The 23201-nt window shown below is 33.5% G+C and overlaps 1 protein-coding gene across 2 annotated transcripts in view; it reads right to left on the bottom strand.

The window, feature by feature from the left end:
- Positions 1-23201, bottom strand: part of MMS22L (MMS22 like, DNA repair protein) — a 137681-nt gene that overhangs the window by 18559 nt on the left and 95921 nt on the right. For both annotated transcript variants that reach the window (XM_079147122.1, XM_079147123.1), the window contains 4 exons: positions 17991-18150; positions 13972-14141; positions 10951-11162; positions 8093-8256 (listed from right to left, as the gene is read on the bottom strand). In XM_079147122.1, coding sequence (XP_079003248.1) covers positions 8093-8256; positions 10951-11162; positions 13972-14141; positions 17991-18150 — 706 coding nt within the window. The remainder of the gene's footprint in view (positions 1-8092; positions 8257-10950; positions 11163-13971; positions 14142-17990; positions 18151-23201) is intronic.

Here is a 23201-nt window from a genome sequence, read left to right as displayed (position 1 = left end):
AAGACCTACCTCCACTAGCCACACACTATCTGCCTATTGTTACCACCCAGTTAACCCCTTTAAGGGGATTAATGCACTGATTACATTGAAAGTCTCATAACCCAATTCTTTTACCTCTAAACTTTCTTGTACTGTCTCACAATGCGCTTTTGGAGGACACCTCCAATCTAGATCATATCATACACGATCACCAAGCTGCATCCTCAGTCTCCAAATTCACCTATTTAAAAGTATATAATTCAAAGGTTTTAAGCATTTTCACAGTTCTGAACCATCACTAAAGTCAATTTTAGAATATTTTCATTATCTCAAAAAGAAATTCTATAACCTTGAGCTATCACCTGATTCCCCTTAAACAACCACTAATTTTCTTTCTGTCTCTTTATATAGAATTAGCCATTCTGGGAGCTGCATATAATAAATTTTTGTTGTTGTTGTTGATGTTGTTGTTTCTTTGTTTTAAATGCCTTCCTTCTTTCTCTTAGAATCATGTTACAAGGTTCATCTAAGTTAGAGTATGTATCATCAGTTCTTCATTTCCATTTGTGGGTGAACTAATTCTCTGTTGTATGGATATAGAAAAAATTTATCCATTGGCTGATGGACATTCTACCTTTTATTATAGTGTATAATATTGCTCTAAGCATCAATGTTTTGATTTCGATGCAGAAATGTTTTTATTATATTTCTTTCTCTATCAGAAAAATATCTATTCATAGTCATTGTCCATCTCATTTTTAAATTCAGTTGTCTTTTTATTATTGAGTTTAAGAGTACTTTATATATTCTACAAGTTCCTTATCAGATATAATCTGAAAATAATTCTCACAATCCCATGTTGTCATTTCACTTTCTTCTTGCTATTCTTTGAAACAAAACAGTTTTTAATTTTGATTAATTCCAATTTATCTCTTTTTTCTTTTGCAGTTATACTTTGTTGTTAGCGCTAAGATTCTGTCATCAAATCCAAGGTGAGAAAAATTTACCCTTATCCTGTGCTTTCTTCCAAGAGTATAATTTTAGCTTTAATATTAAGGTTTATGATTTATTTTGACTTAGTTAGACATTCATATAGAACTTGTTATTGTCATACTCCAGTTTTCTTGGTTGCTGTTTGTATGATTTCACCTGTTAATCTTACTGGACTTGTTTTGAAAATTCATTTTTCCTTTCCTGATTTCAATTTTTCTCCTTGGTTTGATTTTCAGCATCTTTACTATAATATGTTTGTGGATCTTTTTGTATTTCCCCTATCTGGAGTTAGATGAACTTCTTGAATGTATATAGGTTAGTGTCCATTAATAAAATTTGGAAATCTTTATCCATTATTTTTTCAAATATTTTTTCCATTCCTTTCTTTCTTCTCTTGGTTCACCTATTATATGTATGCTGGTGAACTTAATGGTATCCTACATTTCTCAAAAACTCTGTTCATGTTTTTCAGTCTTCTTTCTTCTTAAACTGTTTAATCTATATCCATCTATCATCAAGTTTGCTAATTCTTTCTACTGCCAATTTCAATCCACCACAGAGTTCCATTGGTAAATTTGTCAGTTCAGCAGCTATGTCTTATCTCCAGAGTTCACATTTAGTTCTTTTCTTATAATTTCTCTTTACTCATATATTTGATGTGACATTGTCAGTATAATTTCCTTTATTTATCATGTTTTCTTTTAGCTATGTGAATATATTTATAAGAACTCTTATTACATCCAATATTTGATCCTTTCACTAGAAATTTCTGTTGCTGGCTTTATTTCCCTCAGTATATATATCATAATTTCTTCACATGTCTCACAATTTTTTGGAGAGAATTGGATTTGTTTTTTTTCTTTTTTCCTCCTCCAGTTCTGTAACTGAACCATCAAGCTGCTGATGCTGTCCCCCAAGTGGTGTAATTGTGGATGGGAAGATAATGGTTTTGGCAGGGTTCTCTTTAACTGTCCCTTTCCTTGATCACATCCAGCTACCCAAGGCTCCACTAATTAATTTCTGGCCAATTGCTCTATTGTTTTAAATAATGCCCTGGGACATAAATTGCTTTACAGACTGATCCAATCAAATTCAGGATCCTCTGAAAGGATACTTTATGAGGTCAGTGTCTGAGATTTATTCTGACCCAAGGGCTTTTGTTGGCTCTTCTACTGATTCACTCAACCTGGCTGGCCTACAGATTAATGTATATCTCAGATGAAAATTACCAATTTCCCTACTATTTCTCAACACCATTTTCATTGTTTCTGACAGTACTCACTATGGATTTTCCATATTCTGTTGCAAATGGAGTCAATTATTTTGGGAGAAATTCAGAACTCTGTTCTATGGCTTGTTTGTTCCTTACTTTAACCTAGACAAAATCTCAGAGGTATGTCTTTGGTGTTGGGTGTGAGGACAATGGTGTCTACTACTTTATGTGTAATACATTCACTTTAGGAGCTGAGAATTCATGAAATAAGGGGCAGTAGGCCTAATGCCTTTTTTTTGTGTGTGGTGCTGGGGATCGAACCCCAGGCCTTGTGCTTGCAAGGCAAGCACTCTACCAACTGAGCTATCTCCCCAGCCCCGACCTAAGGCCTCTTGACTTGGTTTATCAAACACCTTCCCCCAAGGGTGATTAGGTCTTTCAGTGCTGCTGGACTCATTTATAGCCTCTGTCCCACTAATGGAGGCGGAGCAGAGGAATAGAGTCCCTACCTCTAGGCATATTTACCTAGAAAACAACTTTGGCATTAGGTAGGTGCAGCAAGATAAGAAATATTTATGTCCTCTCTCTCCTAAGGATGATAGCCCTCTTACTGGGAGCCGGGAGGAAAGGAAGCCATATATTCTTGAATTACTAGTCTTAGAATAGAGTTACTACCATAGAAATGAAATGATGTACCCCATTTGTGTACAATGAATCAAAATGCAGTCTGTAAAAAAAATTATAAGCTAAACAAAAAATAATAACAAAAAAACCAAAAACATATTATGAAAGAAGGAAAAAAAAAGGACACAACAATATGAGTAAATGACCTATCAATGAAGAATGTGCTCATAGTTATTAAAAATTATTTAGGATATTATTTATTCATATCACTATATAGAAAAAGGTACAAGGAACAACTAATAGGAAAGTTTGAGATGGATAACAAAAAGTAAAATAAAACAAAACAAAACAAAAAAAAATAAAACATACTGAATAAATTAAAAAAAAAAAAAAAGAATAGAGTTACTGCCTTGCTGAGCTTGGAAGGAACAAGAGGGAGTGGTTTTGCTTCAATACTAGGGATTTTGACTATTGGATTTTGGCTATTCTTATCAACTTTTAGTTCTTTCCTTAAATAAATGTTTCTCTACTGGCTGCATACTCAGTACTTTTAGTACCATTTCCAGAGAATTTATATGCTATCCTTCAAATAATTTTCACCTGGTTTGCTGGTTAAGTAGTTACGTTATTATGCCAAAAGGTATAGGTTTTTGAGCAGACATGTTATCAATACTTATAGGCATATGCCTAGGAGTGGAATGCTGATTTATTTAATAACTTTAGATTTCTATGATTTTCAGACTGTCCTTATAAGTAAGTCAGAGAAAATTTTCTCCAAGTCAAGCATGCATATCTATTTCATATTGCTCCTTTGGCTTATAGAGAAAACAATGCAGAGAATTCTATATCCTAACTATGTTGAACATGTGATGTGTTCACTAGTTAGATGTGAGCAGCAAAATTTCCCTTCTAAACTCTGTTCTCCTTAATGAAAATGTTACTATCATTAAAAATAACAGGTTGGTTAATGCTTTAGACAGTAGTACCCCCTTATCCTTGTGAGATAGAAGATTCCCTTTCCCCCAGTGATGCCTGAAACTGTGTACAGTACTGAAAACTAAATATATTATGTTTTTTCTTAAACACACATAGCTACAATAAAGTTTAGTTTATAAACTAGGCAAAGTAAGAGATTAACAAGACAGAACTATATACTGTAATGAAAGTTATGTAAATAGGGTTTCTCTCTCTCTCAAAATATCTTCTTGTACTTTCAGCATTCTGTGGCTTTTTGGTACTTCTCTTTGGCATATTCAAATTGCTAGCATCACTACTCTTATACTGGGAATATTATTAAGTAAATAAGCATTGCTTGAACACATACTAGGATGTCTATCTGATAACTGAGATAACTATTAAATGACTAATAGGTGCGTACAATATATAGCATGGATACAGTGAACAAAGGAGTGATTTGTGAGACTTTTATCAAGCTTATTCAGAATGGCACAGTATTTAAAACTTAAGAATTGTTTATTTCTGGAATTTTCCATCTAATCTATTCAGACTATTATTTTTTTATTTATTTTAATTAAAAAACATAAATTTACATGGGGCAATATTGTTTGATTCATTCTGTTATTTTTTTCTCTTCCCCTGAACCCCTCCTACCCCTCTTTTCCCTCTATACAGTCCTTCCTTCCTCCATTCTTATCACCCTCCTTATCCCTAACCCTAACCCTAACCCCTCATAGCCCCCCTTATATGTCCTCATCCGCTTATCAGTGAGATCATTCATCCTTTAGTTTTTTGAGATTAGCTTATCTCACTTAGCATGATATCCTCCAATTTCATCCATTTGCCTGCAAATGCCATAATTTGATCATTCTTCATGGTGGAGTAATATTCCATTGTATATATAAGCCACAGTTTCTTTATCCATTCATCAACTGAAGGGCATCCAGGTTGGTTCCACAATCTGGCTATAGTGAATTGAGCAGCTATGAACATTGATGTGGCTGTATCTCTGTAGTGTGCTGATTTTAAGTCCTTTGGGTATAGGCCAAGGAGTGGGATAGCTGGGTCAAATGGTGGTTCCATTCCAAGCTTTCTGAGGAATCTCCATACTGCTTTCCAGAGTGGCTGCACTAATTTGCAACCCCACCAGCAATGTATGAGTGTACCTTTTTCCCCACATCCTCGCCAACACCTATTGTTGCTTGTGTTCTTGATAATTGCCATTCTAATTGGGGTGAGATGAAATCTTAGGGTAGTTTTGATTTGCATTTCTCTTATTACTAGAGATGTTGAATATTTTTTCATATATCTGTTGATTGCTTGTAGATCTTCTTCTGTGAAGTGTCTGTTCATTTCCTTAGCCCATTTGTTGATTGGATTATTTGTATTCTTGGTGTAGAGTTTTTTGAGTTCTTTATAGATTCTGGAAATTACTGCTCTATCTGAAGTGGCAAAGATATTCTCCCACTCTGTAGGCTCTCTCTTCACATTACTGATAGTTTCCTTTGCTGAGAGAAAGCTTTTTAGTTTGAATCTATCCCAGTGGTTGATTCTAGCTTTTATTTCTTGTGCTATGGGAGTCCTGTTAAGGAAGTCTGATCCTAAGCCAAAAAGTTGAAGGTTTGGACCTACTTTTTCTTCTATAAGATGCAGGGTCTCTGGTCTGATTCCGAGGTCCTTGATCCATTTTGAGTTGAGTTTTGTGCAGGTTGAGAGATAGGGATTTAGTTTCATTCTGTTGCATATGGATTTCCAGTTTTCCCAGCACCATTTGTTGAAGAGGCTATCTTTTCTCCATTGCATATTTTTGGCCCCTTTGTCTAGTATGAGAAAATTGTATTTATTTGGGTTTGTGTCTATGTCCTCTTTTCTGTACCACTGATCTACCTGTCTATTTTGGTACCAATACCATGCCGTTTTTGTTACTATTGCTTTGTAATAGAGTTGAAGATCTGGTATTGCGATACCCCCTGCTTCGTTCTTTCTACTGAGGATTGCTTTAGCTATTCTGGGTTTCTTATTCTTCCAGATGAATTTCATAATTGCTTGCTCTATCTCTGTAAGGTACATCATTGAGATTTTAATTGGAATTGTACTGAATCTGTATAGCACTTTTGGTAGTATGGCCATTTTACAATCTTAATTCTTCCTATCCAAGAACATGGGAGATCTTTCCATCTTCTAAGGTTTTCTTTAATTTCTTTCTTTAGTGTTCTGTAGTTCTCATTGTAGAGGTCTTTCACCTCTTTTGTGAGATTGATTCCCAAGTACTTTATTTTTTTCGATGCTATTGTGAATGGGGTAGTTTTACCTAAACTGAACGAGGAGGACATATACAACTTAAATAAATCAATTTCAAGCAATGAAATAGAAGAGGTCATCAAAAGCCTACCAACAAAGAAAAGTCCAGGACCAGATGGGTTCTCAGCCGAGTTCTACAAAACCTTTAAAGAAGAGCTCATTCCAATACTTCTCAAAGTATTCCATAAAATAGAAGAGGAGGGAACCCTCCCAAACTCATTCTATGAAGCCAATATCACCCTGATACCTAAACCAGACAGAGACACATCAAGGAAAGAAAATTTCAGACCAATATCCTTAATGAACATCGATGCAAAAATTCTCAACAAAATTTTAGCAAATCGCATACAAAAATATATTAAAAAGATAGTGCACCACGATCAAGTGAGTTTTATCCCAGGCATGCAAGGTTGGTTCAACATCCGGAAATCAATAAATGTCATTCACCATATCAATAGACTAAAAGTTAAGAATCACATGATTATTTCAATAGATGCAGAAAAAGCATTTGATAAAATACAGCATCCCTTCATGCTCAAAACACTAGAGAAAACTGGGGTAGTGGGAACATTCCTTAACATTGTAAAGGCCATCTATGCTAAGCCCATGGCCAATATCATTATAAATGGTGAAAAACTGAAAACATTCCCCCTAAAAACTGGAACAAGGCAGGGATGCCCTCTTTCTCCACTTCTATTCAACATTGTTCTTGAGACTCTAGCCAGAGCAATTAGACAAACCAAAGAAATTAAAGGGATATGAATTGGAAAAGAGGAACTCAAACTATCCCTGTTCACTGATGACATGATTATATATTTAGAGGAACCTGGAAATTCCACCAGAAAACTCTTAGAACTCATAAGTGAATTCAGTAAAGTAGCAGGTTACAAGATCAATGCTCATAAATCCAATGAATTTTTATACATAAGTGATGAATCTTCAGAAAGAGAAATTAGGAAAACTACCTCATTCAGACTATTATTAAGAGCAGGTAACTACAAGTTCATAAAGCCAAACCATGAACAAAGGGTAACTATCTGCTCTATGTTAGCAACTTTGTATTATACAGTACAATATGATTTCACCAAAATTCAAAGTATATGTAAGTTTTAAGAAGGTCAAAATTTCTAAAGAGTCTAGAGGGTATCACTGGATATTCGCCAGTGAAGAGGATGTTACCATGGATTAAGGGTATTATATATAAACATAATACAACATTTTTCACAAACTCAGAGTTGGGAGCATTTAAAATACTGAAATAAATATGAATTTTTAAAAATATGCATAAGTTTTTGAGATAAAACAGAACATTTCAAAGACTTGTTTGAGCTCTCCACTACCACTTTGGGCACTGCCCTCAGATCCTTCAGGGTATGCCCTGTACTCATTTATCTTAGCAGTTGAAAGTACTTAGGCAGAACCATTTGAGATGCCCTGCCTTGAACAATCACATTATAGTTGTAAATATACACAAACAACCCTATTTACATTAAAAATTCCTTCAGGATTCAAGTAGGACCACTGTTTTACGTATTCCCCAAAAGCTTATTAAAGTGTTTATACTAGGGATTAAATAAGTGATATTTTAAGGCTGATGAGACTGAAGACAAAAAGACCAGAATCAAAGGATTCTTATAAGTTTCCCCCCAAATCAGCATGGATATTCTAGCAAACTGGGATAGAAGAAAGTACACTGACCTCTCACCACTTGGTATTCGATGAATTACATTTAACATTGGCACTAGACTGAACAAATAGTCTTTAAGGAAAGAAGCCCTTAAATAAACTATTTGCCTCAAGGGAAAAACACAAAACAAAACTAAAATAGACCAAATATGTTGATTTTTAACCATTTTATCCCCAATTTCAGTTACTGTCTGATATTTATTCTTATCCATGATATACCAACAGATATAAAATAGCCATACAACCTTTTGTAACCACCCATTTAACTGATGAGAAAGAATAGTTTCCTAACTTGTAAACAGAAAACAATGACAAAAGCAAGTACATATGCAAACTAACCTTGGGGTTCACTGACCAGCACCAAACATTTTAAGATGCCAGGTAGGAGCAGTTCAATATCATAAACATCTGTTTCAGTTTCTTTGAAGAGTTGGAGAATAAAGACCAAAATGGATGCTAAGCGAGGAGGGGGTGTTGAACCTTTAAATGCAAAGTAGGATTTCCTGAAAAGAAGCAAAATTTTGTTTTTTCTTCTCTTTAAAACTTTCAATAAAGCAAAACAAAATACTATATATTTTAATGATACTGGCAAAATTACTTTCCCCAAGTGGATACGACATAGTTGAAAAAAGCATGTATATTTTACCATGCTATCTTCAAATATTAGCTATTAGAAGCAAGACTCACATCCTTTTGGTGTGTGCTATAAGGGTCAAAATAATACAGGGATGTGTTATGAACTAAATTTAAAGCACCTGGCTTTAAAATGAACTTAATCAAACCTTATTGTTAATTTGTTGTTTTTTTCTTTTCAGTAAAGTCTGATCTCCTCTCTCAGCTCCTCAAGGCTTCAACATTTTCTCTAATGTCAAATTTGCATAAATAAATTGCTCCTCACATTTATTTATTTAGGAATTTGAGAGGGTTCATATCTTTCTAAATAAATAAAAGTCCTGTCCTAGGAATCCACTTCTTACTCCAACTTTACATCTTTCCTTTCTCCAGTAGGTAAAATGAATAGGAGAACCAGTTTAGAATTTAATATCACCTCTCAAGGCAAGACAAATTTTAGCATGATAGCTCAGCAGAAATTGTAAGGATAATTTAATCTGACTCATCTTTGTATCCCTACTTCTTAGAATAGGTCCTTGCTCATAGCAGGTGTTCAGTGCACATTTAAGTGATTAAATGAAAGAATTGTCAGTTTCTAAAAAAAGAGTCTAGAAAATCTGAAAATTTGTGAAATACTGCTAATTCTAAACTAGATATCAATATATGTTTGGAAACTAATGATAATTACCACAATGAGACACAGAAATCACTTAGGATTATAAACTCCTTCAGGGAAAGGGAAACATGTAGTAATTTTCTCTTCTTCATGACTTAACAAATATTGCATACTAGATTTGTTCATTCTTTGAGGGTGAGTTTTGTCCACTTGTTCACTGCTGATTTACTAATGTCTAGAACAATTACTGAGCTCTGGGGTGTGCCAGGTACAAGTCTAAGAACAGGGATGTAGATAGTTTCTAAAAGCAAGGGACTCATCATCTAGTGGGGAAGTTAGATAAAGACACACATCAATTATGACAGAGTGTGAAAGATGCTTTAGCTAAGATAAGTATAGAATTCTCAGGAATTCAGAGGAAGACTAACTAACTCAGATGGGAGACTGCTGGAGTAGAGCAGTATAAAATGGAGGAAATCACAGGAGGCTATCTTTGTATCTTTCCTGATGTTAAACAAAAACAAAAACCCTAAACCAAAACCAGGAATTGTTATATTTTTTGCGTCTTCAACTAGAAATCATGAGAAAAAACACTTCCACTGGATACAAGGGAGTAGGAAAGTCAACTAATACAGCTAAGATACTCAACAATGGGGCTTAAAACAGTTCTATGGACTTAATTTCACGTTAGCATTTGTGCATTTAGTTTACACTAAAATCTTATTGGAAATTCAGAAAAAAATGAGGCAAAACTATTATGAATTTGCTGACTTTAAGAAAGTAAAGAACCATCATACGACACTGACATCTCAGGTGTAGGTTTCATAGATAAGTAGGATTCAGTCCAGAGGGATGGCACTTTAATGAAGAAAATTGTATGAAGAAAGCTGTGATGCAGGGAAATATAAAGCATTTTGGAGCAGCAATACTAAGTCAATCTCATAGGTGCATATGACACCACATGTAATATATTTGGAAAGGTTAAGTGACAGATTGTGGAGAGCTAAAATATGGAATTTATTTCACAGGGAGTCAAGGAAGGTTTGGGGCCAGAGAAGTGTCCAGATGGATCAGTATTTTAGGAAAAAAAAGGTAATCCAAGCTCATTTTTTAGGCTGAACTGGAAGAAAAGACTAGATCTGGTGAAAGTGGTTGAGACTCTGGCAACAGTCTAGGTGCAATGTGATAAGGGAAGAGAAATCCTTTGCCAAAGGAGAGGGAACAAAGAAAATAAAGCTCCCAAACTCAAGTAATAAGATTCCAGGAACACAAAACGAAGATGAGAAGGAAGTGGTGTGGAATTCTGTAATGAGAGGCAATGGATATTGTCAGGTCATTAAAATTATTAGGTCATTAAAAAACACAGAACACTTACACTAGGAAAGAATAATATGTATCACCAGAGTATCTTAAATTTTAAAAACTAATTTCATGTAAAGCTAAATATTACATGAAGACAAAAGATAATTTCTATTACTGAATCTTCTGACATTACAGTTAAAGGATATGGAGGTTAGTAGAAAACCTAAGAAGTTTCACATATTAATTTGCTCAATAATAAAACGGAGTTAAGATAAAGGGTGAACTAATAAAACAGGACTTCATATTGGCTTCCTTTTACATATTAGCATTTATCTTCTCTTTTATTATCTTTTATAAAATGTAATTACTATATTTTATACAGTATAAAATAAAATTATTGGTTATCAGATGAAAAACTATAAAATAACTTCAGGAATGTATAGGTAAGGAAAATAATGGCTATGTGGAGAAAACAGAAGCAATTTAATAAATATTGGCTTGTGCTGGTATGAGCAAATGTCATTTAAATAAATTCTTAACGTTTCTCAGGAAAAGTACCTAAACTACCAGCATCCTAAATGACTGCCAATAATTTTGAGATACCATATTACTTTCTAATAGAGATGAATGATTCATAGATATACCTATTTTTACTACTTATATGTACCTTAAAACTTGTACAATGCATTTCTTTAGCAATGATATCGATGGAATTGTGGCTGAATTCCTCAGTGCCAGCAAAACAGGATGTTGTCCAACATCTGCAACATACGGTGAAACCGGAAGAAATCGTCCAATATACTGCTCAATAACATTCCCTAGCAATTGATTCAAATAGGCATTTGGATTTTGAGACTGACAGCTTGTAATACACATGCCCTACAAGGTGGGGGGAGGGAAGAAGAAAAAGAAAAGAAAAACAAAGTTTCAAAAAAAAAAAAAAAAAAAAAAAAGAAACAATATTTAGGAACTTACTAATATAATTCCCAGAATTAATATTCACATCAGAATTTATGACATATCATCAATATGTAACACATATGAACCTTCAGGAATTGATATCATATATACTATGATATTTAACTAAAAATGCATATTTTGGGGGCATGGACACAGAAGCAGGGGAAAAGTACAGAAAGAAAAACTCAGATTCTTTCTCTTGTCCTCAGAAAATTTGATTATTAATACATACACACAAAGTTATAAAACACATTTCAGGTCAGTCTTTTTTATGTAGGTCACTGGTCATTTTTGTCAAATATAAAATTTATGCTAGAACTTGTCATGTTAAGAAATGTTGTCAATTAGGGCTGGGAATATACTCAGTAGTGGAGTGCTTGCATGCCTAATACCTGGTTGCTATCTCCAACATGCACATGTGCACGCGCACACACACAGCCCATAAATGCTATAATTTTTTTTTTTTGTACAAGAAATTGAACCCAGGAATGCTTTATCGCTGAGCTACATTCTCAACCCTTTTTACTTTTTGAGACAGGGTTTTTCCTAAGTTGCTGAGGCTGGCCTTGAACTTTTGATCCTCCTGCCTCAGCCTCCTGCCTCACTGAGATTATAGGTGTGTGCCACCAAACCCAGAGATAAATTTTTTAAAAATAATTAATTGGAGAGGAATACAGAAGATTAAGACTTAAGAGTGGCAACAATTTATTTAGAGGTTTTTCCATCAGGCGCTGTGCCAAGTACTTCATATTCATCATTCAATTTAAATTTCTCAAAAAAGAAAACCCTCAAGTTAATATTTTTCTATCCATTTTACAGCTATGGAAATAGATTAGCAGTTAGGAGCTCAATAAAGTTCACAAGAACTCAGTTTTGATAAAAGTCAATTATTTAATGAAAGGGCTCATTTGTATATCAGTTAACAAAATACATTCATATGGATTAAGGTATTTAATATTTGCAAATGAATAAACCAATATCCTGAGAAAAAGAAATGTTTTTCTGCTAGTGTTATAAAGTCTCCATTTTAGTTATAAATGGATATTTATCCAATAAAAATTTTTGAAAGTTTATTTACAAAATGAAAGCATAGATCTGCCAGAACACTAGCAAATAAACAACTGAAACAAACAAACAAACACTGGAACCCCATGAGTTCTGTTTCTTGGCTACTTTAAGGAAAAGCATAAATAATGAGAAGATTAATTAATACATAGATACTTTTGGAAAATTCTGAAAAGGAGAGCTGTGTACCTTTAAGAAAGTAAAGATATAGCTCCTTTTCAGTTATGCCAAATGGATAACTCATGAAACTTTTTATCACTTATTGAGTCTATAAGAATTCCTGTTAAATAGACTGGTTGAGTAAGAAGACCACAAGGAACGAATACTCCATATTCTCTTGGTACCCACTTTTCTTTCCACTCATTTGCCAATTGATGAGATGAGTAGTCCGTACTACACTGTGGACTGTTCTTTATCTTTCTGCTAGATAACACATTAAACTTCGATTTAAGTACTATCATAAATACAAAATTACCAAGTCAACTTAAAACTTCCCAGAAATCTTAAAAATTCATCTATGAAAGAGATCACTCATTACCTAATCAAAATCCACTTTCTCCTTCCTCCTAAGTTTTCCTTGATGGACCTCAAAGTAAGAAGCATTTATCTTCAATATTAGACAAAAGTGAATGACAGGTCAATATTTCCAAGTGTCTACTGGACTTCATTACCTAGATATTCCAAAAGCTTCAAACTAAAGTTGCTCAAAAACTGATTTTTACCTTCATCCGTGTATCTCCAGAATTTTCCATTTTAGTTAGCAGTACTACCAACTGTGTAGTACTACTGTGATACTAACTGGCAGTCATTCGGGAATCTAAGAAGCATTTCATTTCTCTCTATTCCTCCACAATTCATTCATCAAGTATTTTTAATCAGAGCTCATCAATGTTTTTGAAATCTGCTGTGTGGACTCTAACCTCACTGCCTTAGTTTAAAACCTTCAGATAACATGTAGGTAATTTCAATGAACTAGTCACTGCATTCTCTATCTCCAATCTAAACTCCTCGCTATTTTAGATGTTGATAACAGAATCATTTTTCTAAAATGTAAACATGATTGTGTCACTCCCACTTCTTTGCTCAAAATTCATCAATACTCCTTATGTCAAAGATGAAATTCAAACTCTTTAGTAAGGCATATAAAGCCCTCCTTCAAATTCCATATGAATTTCCAACCACAATAGAACTATTTGCTTTCCCCAGTATACCTTATTTTTTTTTTTAAAGCTCCCACCCTGGTACATGTTACTCTCTCTGACAGAAATAGTCCTCAACTCCTACTTGTTTAGATCTTCTACACTTAATATCCTGTACATCGTCTCACCCTCCACCCTAGTCTGGTTGATGGATAGATAGCTCAGGTCTCTAAGGAAAATACTGAGTGTATTTTCTAAGGAAAATACTTAAAATATTAAGTGTCTGTGCAAGTATGACCCATCTCAACCTCAAGCTTCTTGAGGTCAAGAACTTGCCTTTTTAATCTTTGTTTTCAGACCCAAACACAAAGAGGAGTACTTGTTCAATGGTTGTGTCACATATACACATGTACCTTGAGATTACAATGTCAGTTTTTAAATCTGCATTTAGTAAATTACATTTTAAGGCAAAGTTTCCCTTTAAATTTTTTTTTTACTTTTAAGTAGCTATACTGCTTATATACCTGGAGGTATAAAGGAAGACTCTTCTGAATTGCAGTCAACATGGGTGCAGGCAATTCCTTCTCTTGCTGTAATACTGTATGTGGCAACAGTAAACAATCTATGATCCGAAATAGCAATTTCTGGGCTTTAGAGGTGGCAAAAATTTGAGCCCATGATTTAACAAGAATTCCTAATAGAAAAGAGAAACAACAGCAGTTATGGTTGTCTCCTAACAGAGTATTTATTATTCCATGAAAAAAATGTATATTTAAAACATACAGGATCAAGTTAAAATAGTAGGAAGAAACATACCCTGGGAGTCAAAAGATTTAGTTTATGCCTATATTTCATTGAGATACATTTCTCTCAGACTCCTGGGTCAGGAAAAACAAGCATTATGAGCAACTGGCATTCATACATTCTGCTTTACATTTATTTTCTTGACTCTTCTATTTCTTTATGTTTTTATCTTATATATAACTTTACAGGCTGCTCCAATCTAGTTCACAAGAACGAGAGGTTTAATTAAATTTAATTGTTGAAATAGGAAAAGCAGAAGTTGTAACACCTTGAAGTAATCCTTTAGGCTCCTTGAACTTCAGTTTTTACATCTTTTATTTATTTAACATAAAAAAAAAACACACAAAATTTTGAATCTGGAAGAAAAGAAAGAGACTTCTTCACTACTTGAAATATATTGGTTTCCTTGATGCTAGGAGTCCATCAACTATTATGTTTGATGAGAAAAAAAACTTAATACATAAATACTCTTTGTTTACTATAGTAGGTAACAGAAACATAATTTCTACTAGGGTGTATTACTGCTATTGAAGACTCATTTATTGAAAAAAAATTGTAAAAGAGATTAAGTACTTGTTCCAACAGCAGAGTGGTAAAACCACTGCATAAACTTTTACATTTCATTCTACCTTAGAAAGTAAAAAAGATGATAATATTCAAAGTCATTTCCATCAAACAGAAACTTTAAAATTCAAGCTCAGAAGGAAACACACCTGCTTACAGAAGAGTATACTGATGTTAAAAAAAATAACACAACTACCAATAATCACTTCTAAGAACACACAGCAACATTAATCTTCTGTTGTAAAAGAAAGTACAATAATCAATCATCAAGAAACACAATGCTCACTTAGTGATATTTTAAAAATGCTAGCTCTCTCCTCATTTTTTTCAGTGGGTGGAAAACTTGAGTCTGACAGGACTATAAGAAGAACTCACATTCTAACTATTAATATATCCATAAAGAAACTGTCATCATAACCAACATTTGAAATGATTCACATCACTCTCAGGTGTCATAAAGATATTACTTATAAAGAGTAGATACCTACCAACCAAAACACATCATTTACTTTTGTGTGTCATCTTCTGCAGTGTGTGTAAAGCCCTTTGTTGAAGACCTTAGTTTTTATGAGGCCACAGAAAACAAAAGTTAAGGCATTTGTTTTATTGATGTTTCAGATTCCTACTTCTTAAATTTCAGCAGAGATTATCTGTACATATGTGACATTAAAAAATGCAAACAGGAATGATGAGGAAAAACTTAAGTTAAAAAAATTTGGGGAACAGTTTAAATATATAGTAGATTTATAAAAAAAAAAACCAAAAAACAAAAAAAACCCACTTTTTCCTGGCTATAAATACATTATTTATTGATCAAACTGAAATATGGAAATGTACTATTACAAAGATAATCTTCCTGTATAAAGATAACCACTATAAAAAAGTTCTTGTATATTTACTTACTTTCTATTTGAAAAGGATTGGAATCATAATACATATTTTAAAAAATCTATTTCACTTAAAAGAAATCTTATTTAAAAACATTAATATATGATGATAAATTTATAAATTTATTAAATTTCAGAAATATTTAATGTCTGCTATTACCTAAAGTGGAGAACTTTTTAAACCAATATATTCTCAGTGCCCAATATAGTACCTGATACATACTCAGGACATATTCTTTTTTGTTCAAATACAACATGAGGGAAATAAAAAATGCAGACATTAGGGCTACTACCTGAATAAGTTTAAAAATTGGTAAGGGCATGTCAAGTACACATTTATAACAACTGAAAAGGTATTAAAAAATGCCATAAAATAAAAACAGATGAAGTGCAATCAGGGAGACAAAGTCTACCTGGGAACATGGGAAAGACGAACACAACTGGGCTAGGCACTGAAAGTTCATGGGTAGAACTTCAACTGCAAGAACAAAATGGCCAGATAGGGGTGATCAAAAGGAAAGGCATGGAAACAGAAAGTATGAGCTGCAAGGAATGAGAAAACTAAACCACAACAAAACTGAAACAAATACAACCCCACCTCCCGCTGTGCCTGCTAATAAAAACAATACAAAGTAAAGTTGAGGATATTAACCAAAGGATCACTCCTGCCTTTTTAGAAATTACTGCACTACAATCAGGATCCCAGATGCTTTCCTTAACATGGAGTGTGGTTTTATCAACAGCATGTGTCTTCCACTAGCAGCCTTGCAAGTGAACAGCAGAGGTGTCCTATCAGGAGCTGGCAAGGTAAATAGGTCACCACTTCAATGATTAACTCCCCTTCCCTCAACTGGTTTTGATAGTCCAACCCAACACACTTTCAAACTTTTCAATGTTTATATTTGCTTTCTTCAACACTTTGTTTTGAATCTTCTACATGAAGAAAACAGGTAAGTTACCTGTTCCTTATTTATTTCTCTCACACTGTTGCAGTGCTGGGGATTAAACCCAGAACACCTCACACATGCTAGGCAAGCACTCTACCACTGAGCCATGTCTCCAGCTCTACCTATTCCCAATTTCTAATGAATAAATGGGTAACCCTGTAGTTGTATATTCTATTCCCCATCTTTGAGATCTATACAAAAAGAAAGAATATAGATCTATTTGCCACTAAGCCAAAAAAAGAAGGTTGCAAAACAAAGAAGGTCCTCAATTCTTTATAAGTAAAATTTGTCCCAGGTCTACATATCACCAGTCCAATGTGATTCTGTAGTTTCTGATAAGATTATCATATATTCTACAATATAAAGACATAACTCTGTAATCATACACTTAGCTTGGCAAAAAGGTAAATCTGGAAACATCAGAAAACTTTTTTTTAGAGACTAATATAAGCCTAAATGCTAAAATGGTAATCTAGATTTTGCTATGTAAAATTTATAATAAATTTATAATAAATATTCTAAAATTAAGATGTCTGAATTGCTACCATCGCTTTCACTACATTCCACATCATCCATATTTACACATTTTTCACATTCTCCTTTATCTTTCACAACAAAGATAAAAGGTTTGAGACAGCCCAAATCAGGTTTATTTATACATTCACAAGATTAAAGGGAATAGATATAAGGTTTTGGCCACTGAGAAATAAAAAAACTAAAAAACTTAAATTCTATATAAGAACTTCTAAGGAAATCTTTTTTCATGTACTGTTATCCAGTTCCTATTTTTGGTTAGTAACATGGTTTTAGTGAACAAAGATATTCAAATTACTGAATTCCTAAAGAAAGATGAACTCCATTGTTCTAGAACAGGCACAGAAAAAGATTTCTTTTTGAAAAGGGAAAACACAATATTGTGAGAAACAAGACTTGAAGCATAAATATCTTTGTGCTTATATTAAACCTCCTGACCTCTTTCATACAGAGTATACCATAAAAATAAAAGGAAGTGAGGGTTTTCCAATGTTTTGAATTCTAATGAAGTACAGATAAGCATTAACAAAAGATTCATTTTAGTTTATTCAGGAATTCACAATGTGACTTACAGCAGACTATTGCTAAGTGGTTTTGGTATATTTTCTGTGTTGATCACAATTTTAATATTAACGCAAGCACAACAAACACAAGACAACATGGATTTTTTTAAGCTAAATCACTGTATTTCAGATTATTATGATTGTATAAAGAATAAGTGATTTCACCAGTGTATTTCTGTCCACCTGATATTATAGGCTCAATCTATGGGAATGTTACTAGGAAAATAATGTCAGGAATACATACCCATCATTCCATAAGTGAGCTGCAGCCCTACACTGGAAATTTTTTTTCCCAAATAGGGTTTTATGTATTTTAGTACTTCACCAAGGTATTCTAAGGACTTTGTGATCATAGCAGACTTATCAGAAAGTGTATGGAGATTCCTGTAAGTTGTACCAACAGCCTATAAATAAAGGAAAACAAAATTTAACTTTCCAAGTTTTATACAATACAGGCTTTAATTTCCTTGTCTCACATAAACATACCCCTTATAGTTAGGCCTTCATCCTTAACTTTCCAATAATTATTCACAGCAATTAATGTTCAAGTGAAAATAAGTCTTGCTTTTTATAATAAAATAAAGGTTAAAAGAAGAATAAAAAAATAAATTCCCCAATAATTATTTATAGGAGGTCTCACTCAGCAAAGTATCACTGAAATTAAAAAAAAAAAAAAAACCTCACAAAATTGGTGTACGAGAATATTCAAATTAAATCACTTCACGACTACCAAACAAAAAGGGTCATCAAATATATGTGACTGGGAACTCAAAATCTCCAAATTCCTACAAGGAAAGCCTATTAGTAATATTATCAAATCCTTACATGTAAAACCCGTATAAAGTTCAGCTTGATGATAGAAATCAATGTCCCTCTAACTCCCAGAATTTTCTTTATGAGCCATCAACTGCTAGTTTAACAATAAATAACAATAAGGAGAGAAGAAAAGAAAGGGACATAAACAAAAGAATAACATCAGGAAGGTGAGAATAAGTAAGTGAATCCACAAAAGAAATAAGAGAAGACTGTCAAGAGTTGGAGAAAGTCTGAAGAAAGTAGCAAAGTTTTCAAATCAATTTTGGGAACTCAAGAGTGGATTTCAATGACCTAAACTGGACTATGAATGGCATCAATGCATGTAGTTAAGCGATCTCCCCACCCTTGCCAGCTGCCCCAGTAGTTCTTAGTACACATGGTGAAGGAGAGAAAGCAGGTGTACTGCACTGACCTAAGGTTGAGTGTAGGTTTGACCAAAAGACAAAAGACTGCAATTTTAAGGGTGCTATTAAAAGTAGCTGAAGTGTTTATGTTCTTGATAATTGCCAATCTGATTGGCGTGAAATGAAATTTTAAGAGTAGTTTTGATCTGCATTTCCCTAATTGCTAACGATTTTTTCTTATATACGACCGGTGGGATTCTACATCATATATAACCAGAAGAATGAGAAATTATACTCTGTTAAATATGATGTATCAAAGTGCATTCTACTGTCATACATAACTAAAACAAATTAAAAAAATAAAAAAATTTTTAAAAAGTCATTGAAGAGCTTCCAGTAGATTAATTAAGGTGGATAGAGGAGGAAGAGCAGCCTTGAAAGGATGCTACAGTTGGATAAAAGGGAGTGGAAGGTCATTCATGTCCAGGAGGGACAGAAGTAACATTTTAGTGAAAATTATTTTCCAAAACAAATTAATGAGAAGAGTAGTAGTTGTAAAACATTTTTGCAAATTTCTTTACTGTCCAGCTTAATAAAGTTGGCTATATTTCTTATTTCCTTCTGTATATGATTCCTATGATTTGTTAGAGAATAAAGAAAATCCTGCCTCACAAATACACATAGGTTGAAGTAGTATTTTGACAGATTTTCAAATAACTGTGGGAATTTCTCTTTGCTACTATGCCAATACTTGACAAGTGGCATTTCTTAGAGGCCAGGCAAAATGAAATCACGAAACTGAAGAATCACAGAATCTGAAATGTCAGTGGACATTTCATACTCTGCTACATTAAGAGACCTTGGCATATCTTGTACTTTGAATAGTTTTTTTTACCCATGAATGCCTGTTCAAAAGCTTGCATTGGTCATTTGGAAAATTTTGACTCCTTGAGTTTTATAGCTTCCTGATGTTGACACATTTCATTATTGATATTGGGAAAAAAATTATATGCATTAAAACCAACACCATTCTCATCAAAAAAAGTCGTTAAGTATCAGGAAGCTCTCAAGCTCATGATGACAAATACAAGCATTCCAAAATTCTAATTTTCTTGAAAGCTCAAATTATATTATTAGCAACAGATATTGTCAGTTGTTTTCTTTGAAGTGATGGGCTGGCTTACTTCATTCATTTTTGAAAAAAAATGTCTGTGAAATATCCAAGTCTGAATAACCACATTTTGTCAGTTATTCTTTCAAGATAAAAGCAATCAGCTCAGCTTGCAACTCAAATAATCACACAAGTCTTTTCATTTAGACAACTGCATTGCCATGGCATGCAGCAAAAGTGCTTTAAGTGCACTTTGCATTGTCATTCACAGAATATTAAAAGAACATGTACTCAACAGTCAAGATTTAATAAAATTAATAATTTTACTGCTTAATTAAGGATATTCTTAAGTGAACTAACTAGTTTTTTTCTTCTGAGTACAAAAAAGTGTAAGTTATGGATACGAGTAAATCTTAGGACACAGAATTGACTCATGCTAAAGCTTTTGCACTATTTGTGCAAATATCAATATAGTTTTGAGCTGCAGAACCTCCTGACAAGGTACCACTAACTCCCAGGAGACTAGGAATCATACTTTCTGAACTTTAGTACACAAGGCATCTCAATATTTCTTTATGTTTAGTTTTAACCTCCCCAGACTAAAAGACATGTATTTCTTAGTTCCTTGACTACAGTTACTTATATGTCCTACTATCGTTTCTGTACAGAAAAGAATTTACACTGTAAGCCAAATGCTGATATACTTAAAAAGTCTTGCTTGTGAGGTTGGGTCTCAGGGCTTTAAATTGTTAGGGAAGCTTCTCGCTATTCCTTGATAAGAATGGCTCAATGTACCTAAAAAGTCTGTGCAAACAATGGGGCTTATGTCAAATGCGTATTTTCCTTTTGTACATCTGGAATTTTCTAAACTCGAGGCAAAGTGAGTGTACGTAAACAGTCACCAATAAATAAAAGACATAAACGGTGAATTGTTCATGACCTTCCCTGATAGTCAATATTTCATGTTTCATTACTACTCCTTGCTGGAAGAATTAAGCATATATTATGTCTTTTCTTCACTGGGAAAAGATACTTGGAAGCTATGTCTGGTTTCTTCAGACTTCACTGCCATGTACCTTGTCCCTTTGTTGCTTGTGTCTTACATGCTTTCTGCTTTCTTTGTAACAAGTCATGGCTATGAGTACAACTATATTCTGAGTTCCATGAGTTTCCTTGCCCGCCACTGGCTTCCCCTTGAATCACAGAACCTGGAAGATAATCTTTGAGACACGTGACAGAACTTCAGATTAAACAAGTTTTAAAGTGAACTTCTTGCTTACTTCTCCCTGAACCATGAAGTTCCTATTTCTCCTTAAGGTGTCATCACTCTTCCCGTTACACACAATATTTATTCCATGTCCATTCAATCTTCAATTCTTTCCAAACCTCACTAGTTTCTGGTTGATAGCTCTTGTACCTTTAATATATATTGTTTCAAAATTTTCATATAAAAGTAATTTCATCAAATCAGACCTACTTAAAAATCTTCCTGCTCTTCACAGGATAAACTGTAAACATCTTATACTATGATGCTCTGAATTCTTTACCTACTGATTGATCTATCAACAAACTGGCAATAAGCATATAAGGCCTTGCATTATCATTTTAAACTCTATATATGTCTTAAGGTCTCTGGCAAGTAAAAGTTCTCTGAGACCAAGGACTAACTTCTTCTGGTTTTTTAAATTTCTAACATGCCCTAAGGTAATACTCTTTAGCACTTAGCAAAAAAACTATCATTTCATTAATGATAAAAAAAAATTAGGGGCTGAGGAGATAGCTCAGTCGGTAGAGTGCTTGCCTTGTAAGCACAAGGCCCTGGGTTCGATCCCCAGCACCCCCCCCAAAAAAAAAATTAATTTGGGCTAAAATTATGCTAAGGAAGACTCTGAGAACTACCAATGGAAAGATGACTTCTTTTTCTGATCCAGTAGAGTTCTAAGCAAACAATAGGTATTTATTTAATTGTGGGTTGAGCCTCAGACAACAACTAAATGAAGTGCTCAACAGAAATGTATATTTTATATCTGCATGTTCTATTATTAAATGTTATTAGTATTTATACAACATTTTTAATTTTCTTACAATTGTCCTTTAACTTAAAACTTATGGAAGGATTAACATTTATGTAAAAGGCTAATTGTTTATAGGGCTAGGGCTGTGGCTTAGTGGCAGAGCACTTGCTTAGCATGTGTGAGGCACTGGGTTTGATTCTCAGTACCACATATAAATAAAATAAAGGTCCATTGACAACTAAAAATCTTTCTTTTTAACAGAGCTTATTGGTTGTAGTTATTTTCAGTGTAGTTAATTTGCCAATCATTCTGTAGAAAATAACCACTCTACTTTTACTGTGAACAACTTACAAAAGTCACAAATTCAAACACATTGATGACCTCAACTGGACTTAGAAAACAAGCATTATCACACAAGATACATTCTTTCAAAATTAATAATTAAAAATGAAACTTTGAATGGTATTTATTTATTTATTTATTTATTTTGGTACTGTGGATTGAACTCATCTACTGAGCCACATCCCCAGTCCTTCTTTGTATTTTATTTAGAGACTGGGTCAGTTGAGTTGCTTAGCGCCTTGCTCTTGCTGTGGCTGGCTTTGAACTGGCAATTCTTCTGCCTCAGACTTCCAAGCCACTGGGATTATAAGCATGCGCCACCACACCAGCTGAATGGGACTATGTATTATGGAGAAAACCCAAAGCACATGGATTCGATTTTAAAACCCCAATTAAACTACATATGAAGTAGCTAGTACTGAGGCTTACAGTGTTTGCTACAGAGCAGTAGATATTCAGCTAGAACTATCATGAACCTTTTATAAGGAATTTCAGATTCCAAGTGTCAAAGAACATTGCTATCCAGCAATTTCAATAATAAGATATTCTTAAAATTTTAGATGGCCTTAGAGTAAAACTTTTATGTAGTACTCTTTAGTTTTATTATTCTTCATTAAATATAAATTTTCTGCTGTCCTAACAGTAAGTTGCACTCTACTTTAGATTCAGTTTTCTTCCTCCAGAATTTTATAATAGCAGGCAATGGAGTATATAATTCAATTTAAAAGAATTTATTTTATATAAAAATTTTAAGAACACTCCAAGTTTTTTGAAAAATAATTATAACTGATCAGTAATTGATAATTAGTAACACATTCATATTAATA

This window comes from Sciurus vulgaris (assembly GCF_902686455.1).
Source record: "Sciurus vulgaris genome assembly, chromosome: 7".
NCBI classification, from domain to species: domain Eukaryota; kingdom Metazoa; phylum Chordata; class Mammalia; order Rodentia; family Sciuridae; genus Sciurus; species Sciurus vulgaris.
This window is presented reverse-complemented; position numbering and strand designations above follow the sequence as displayed.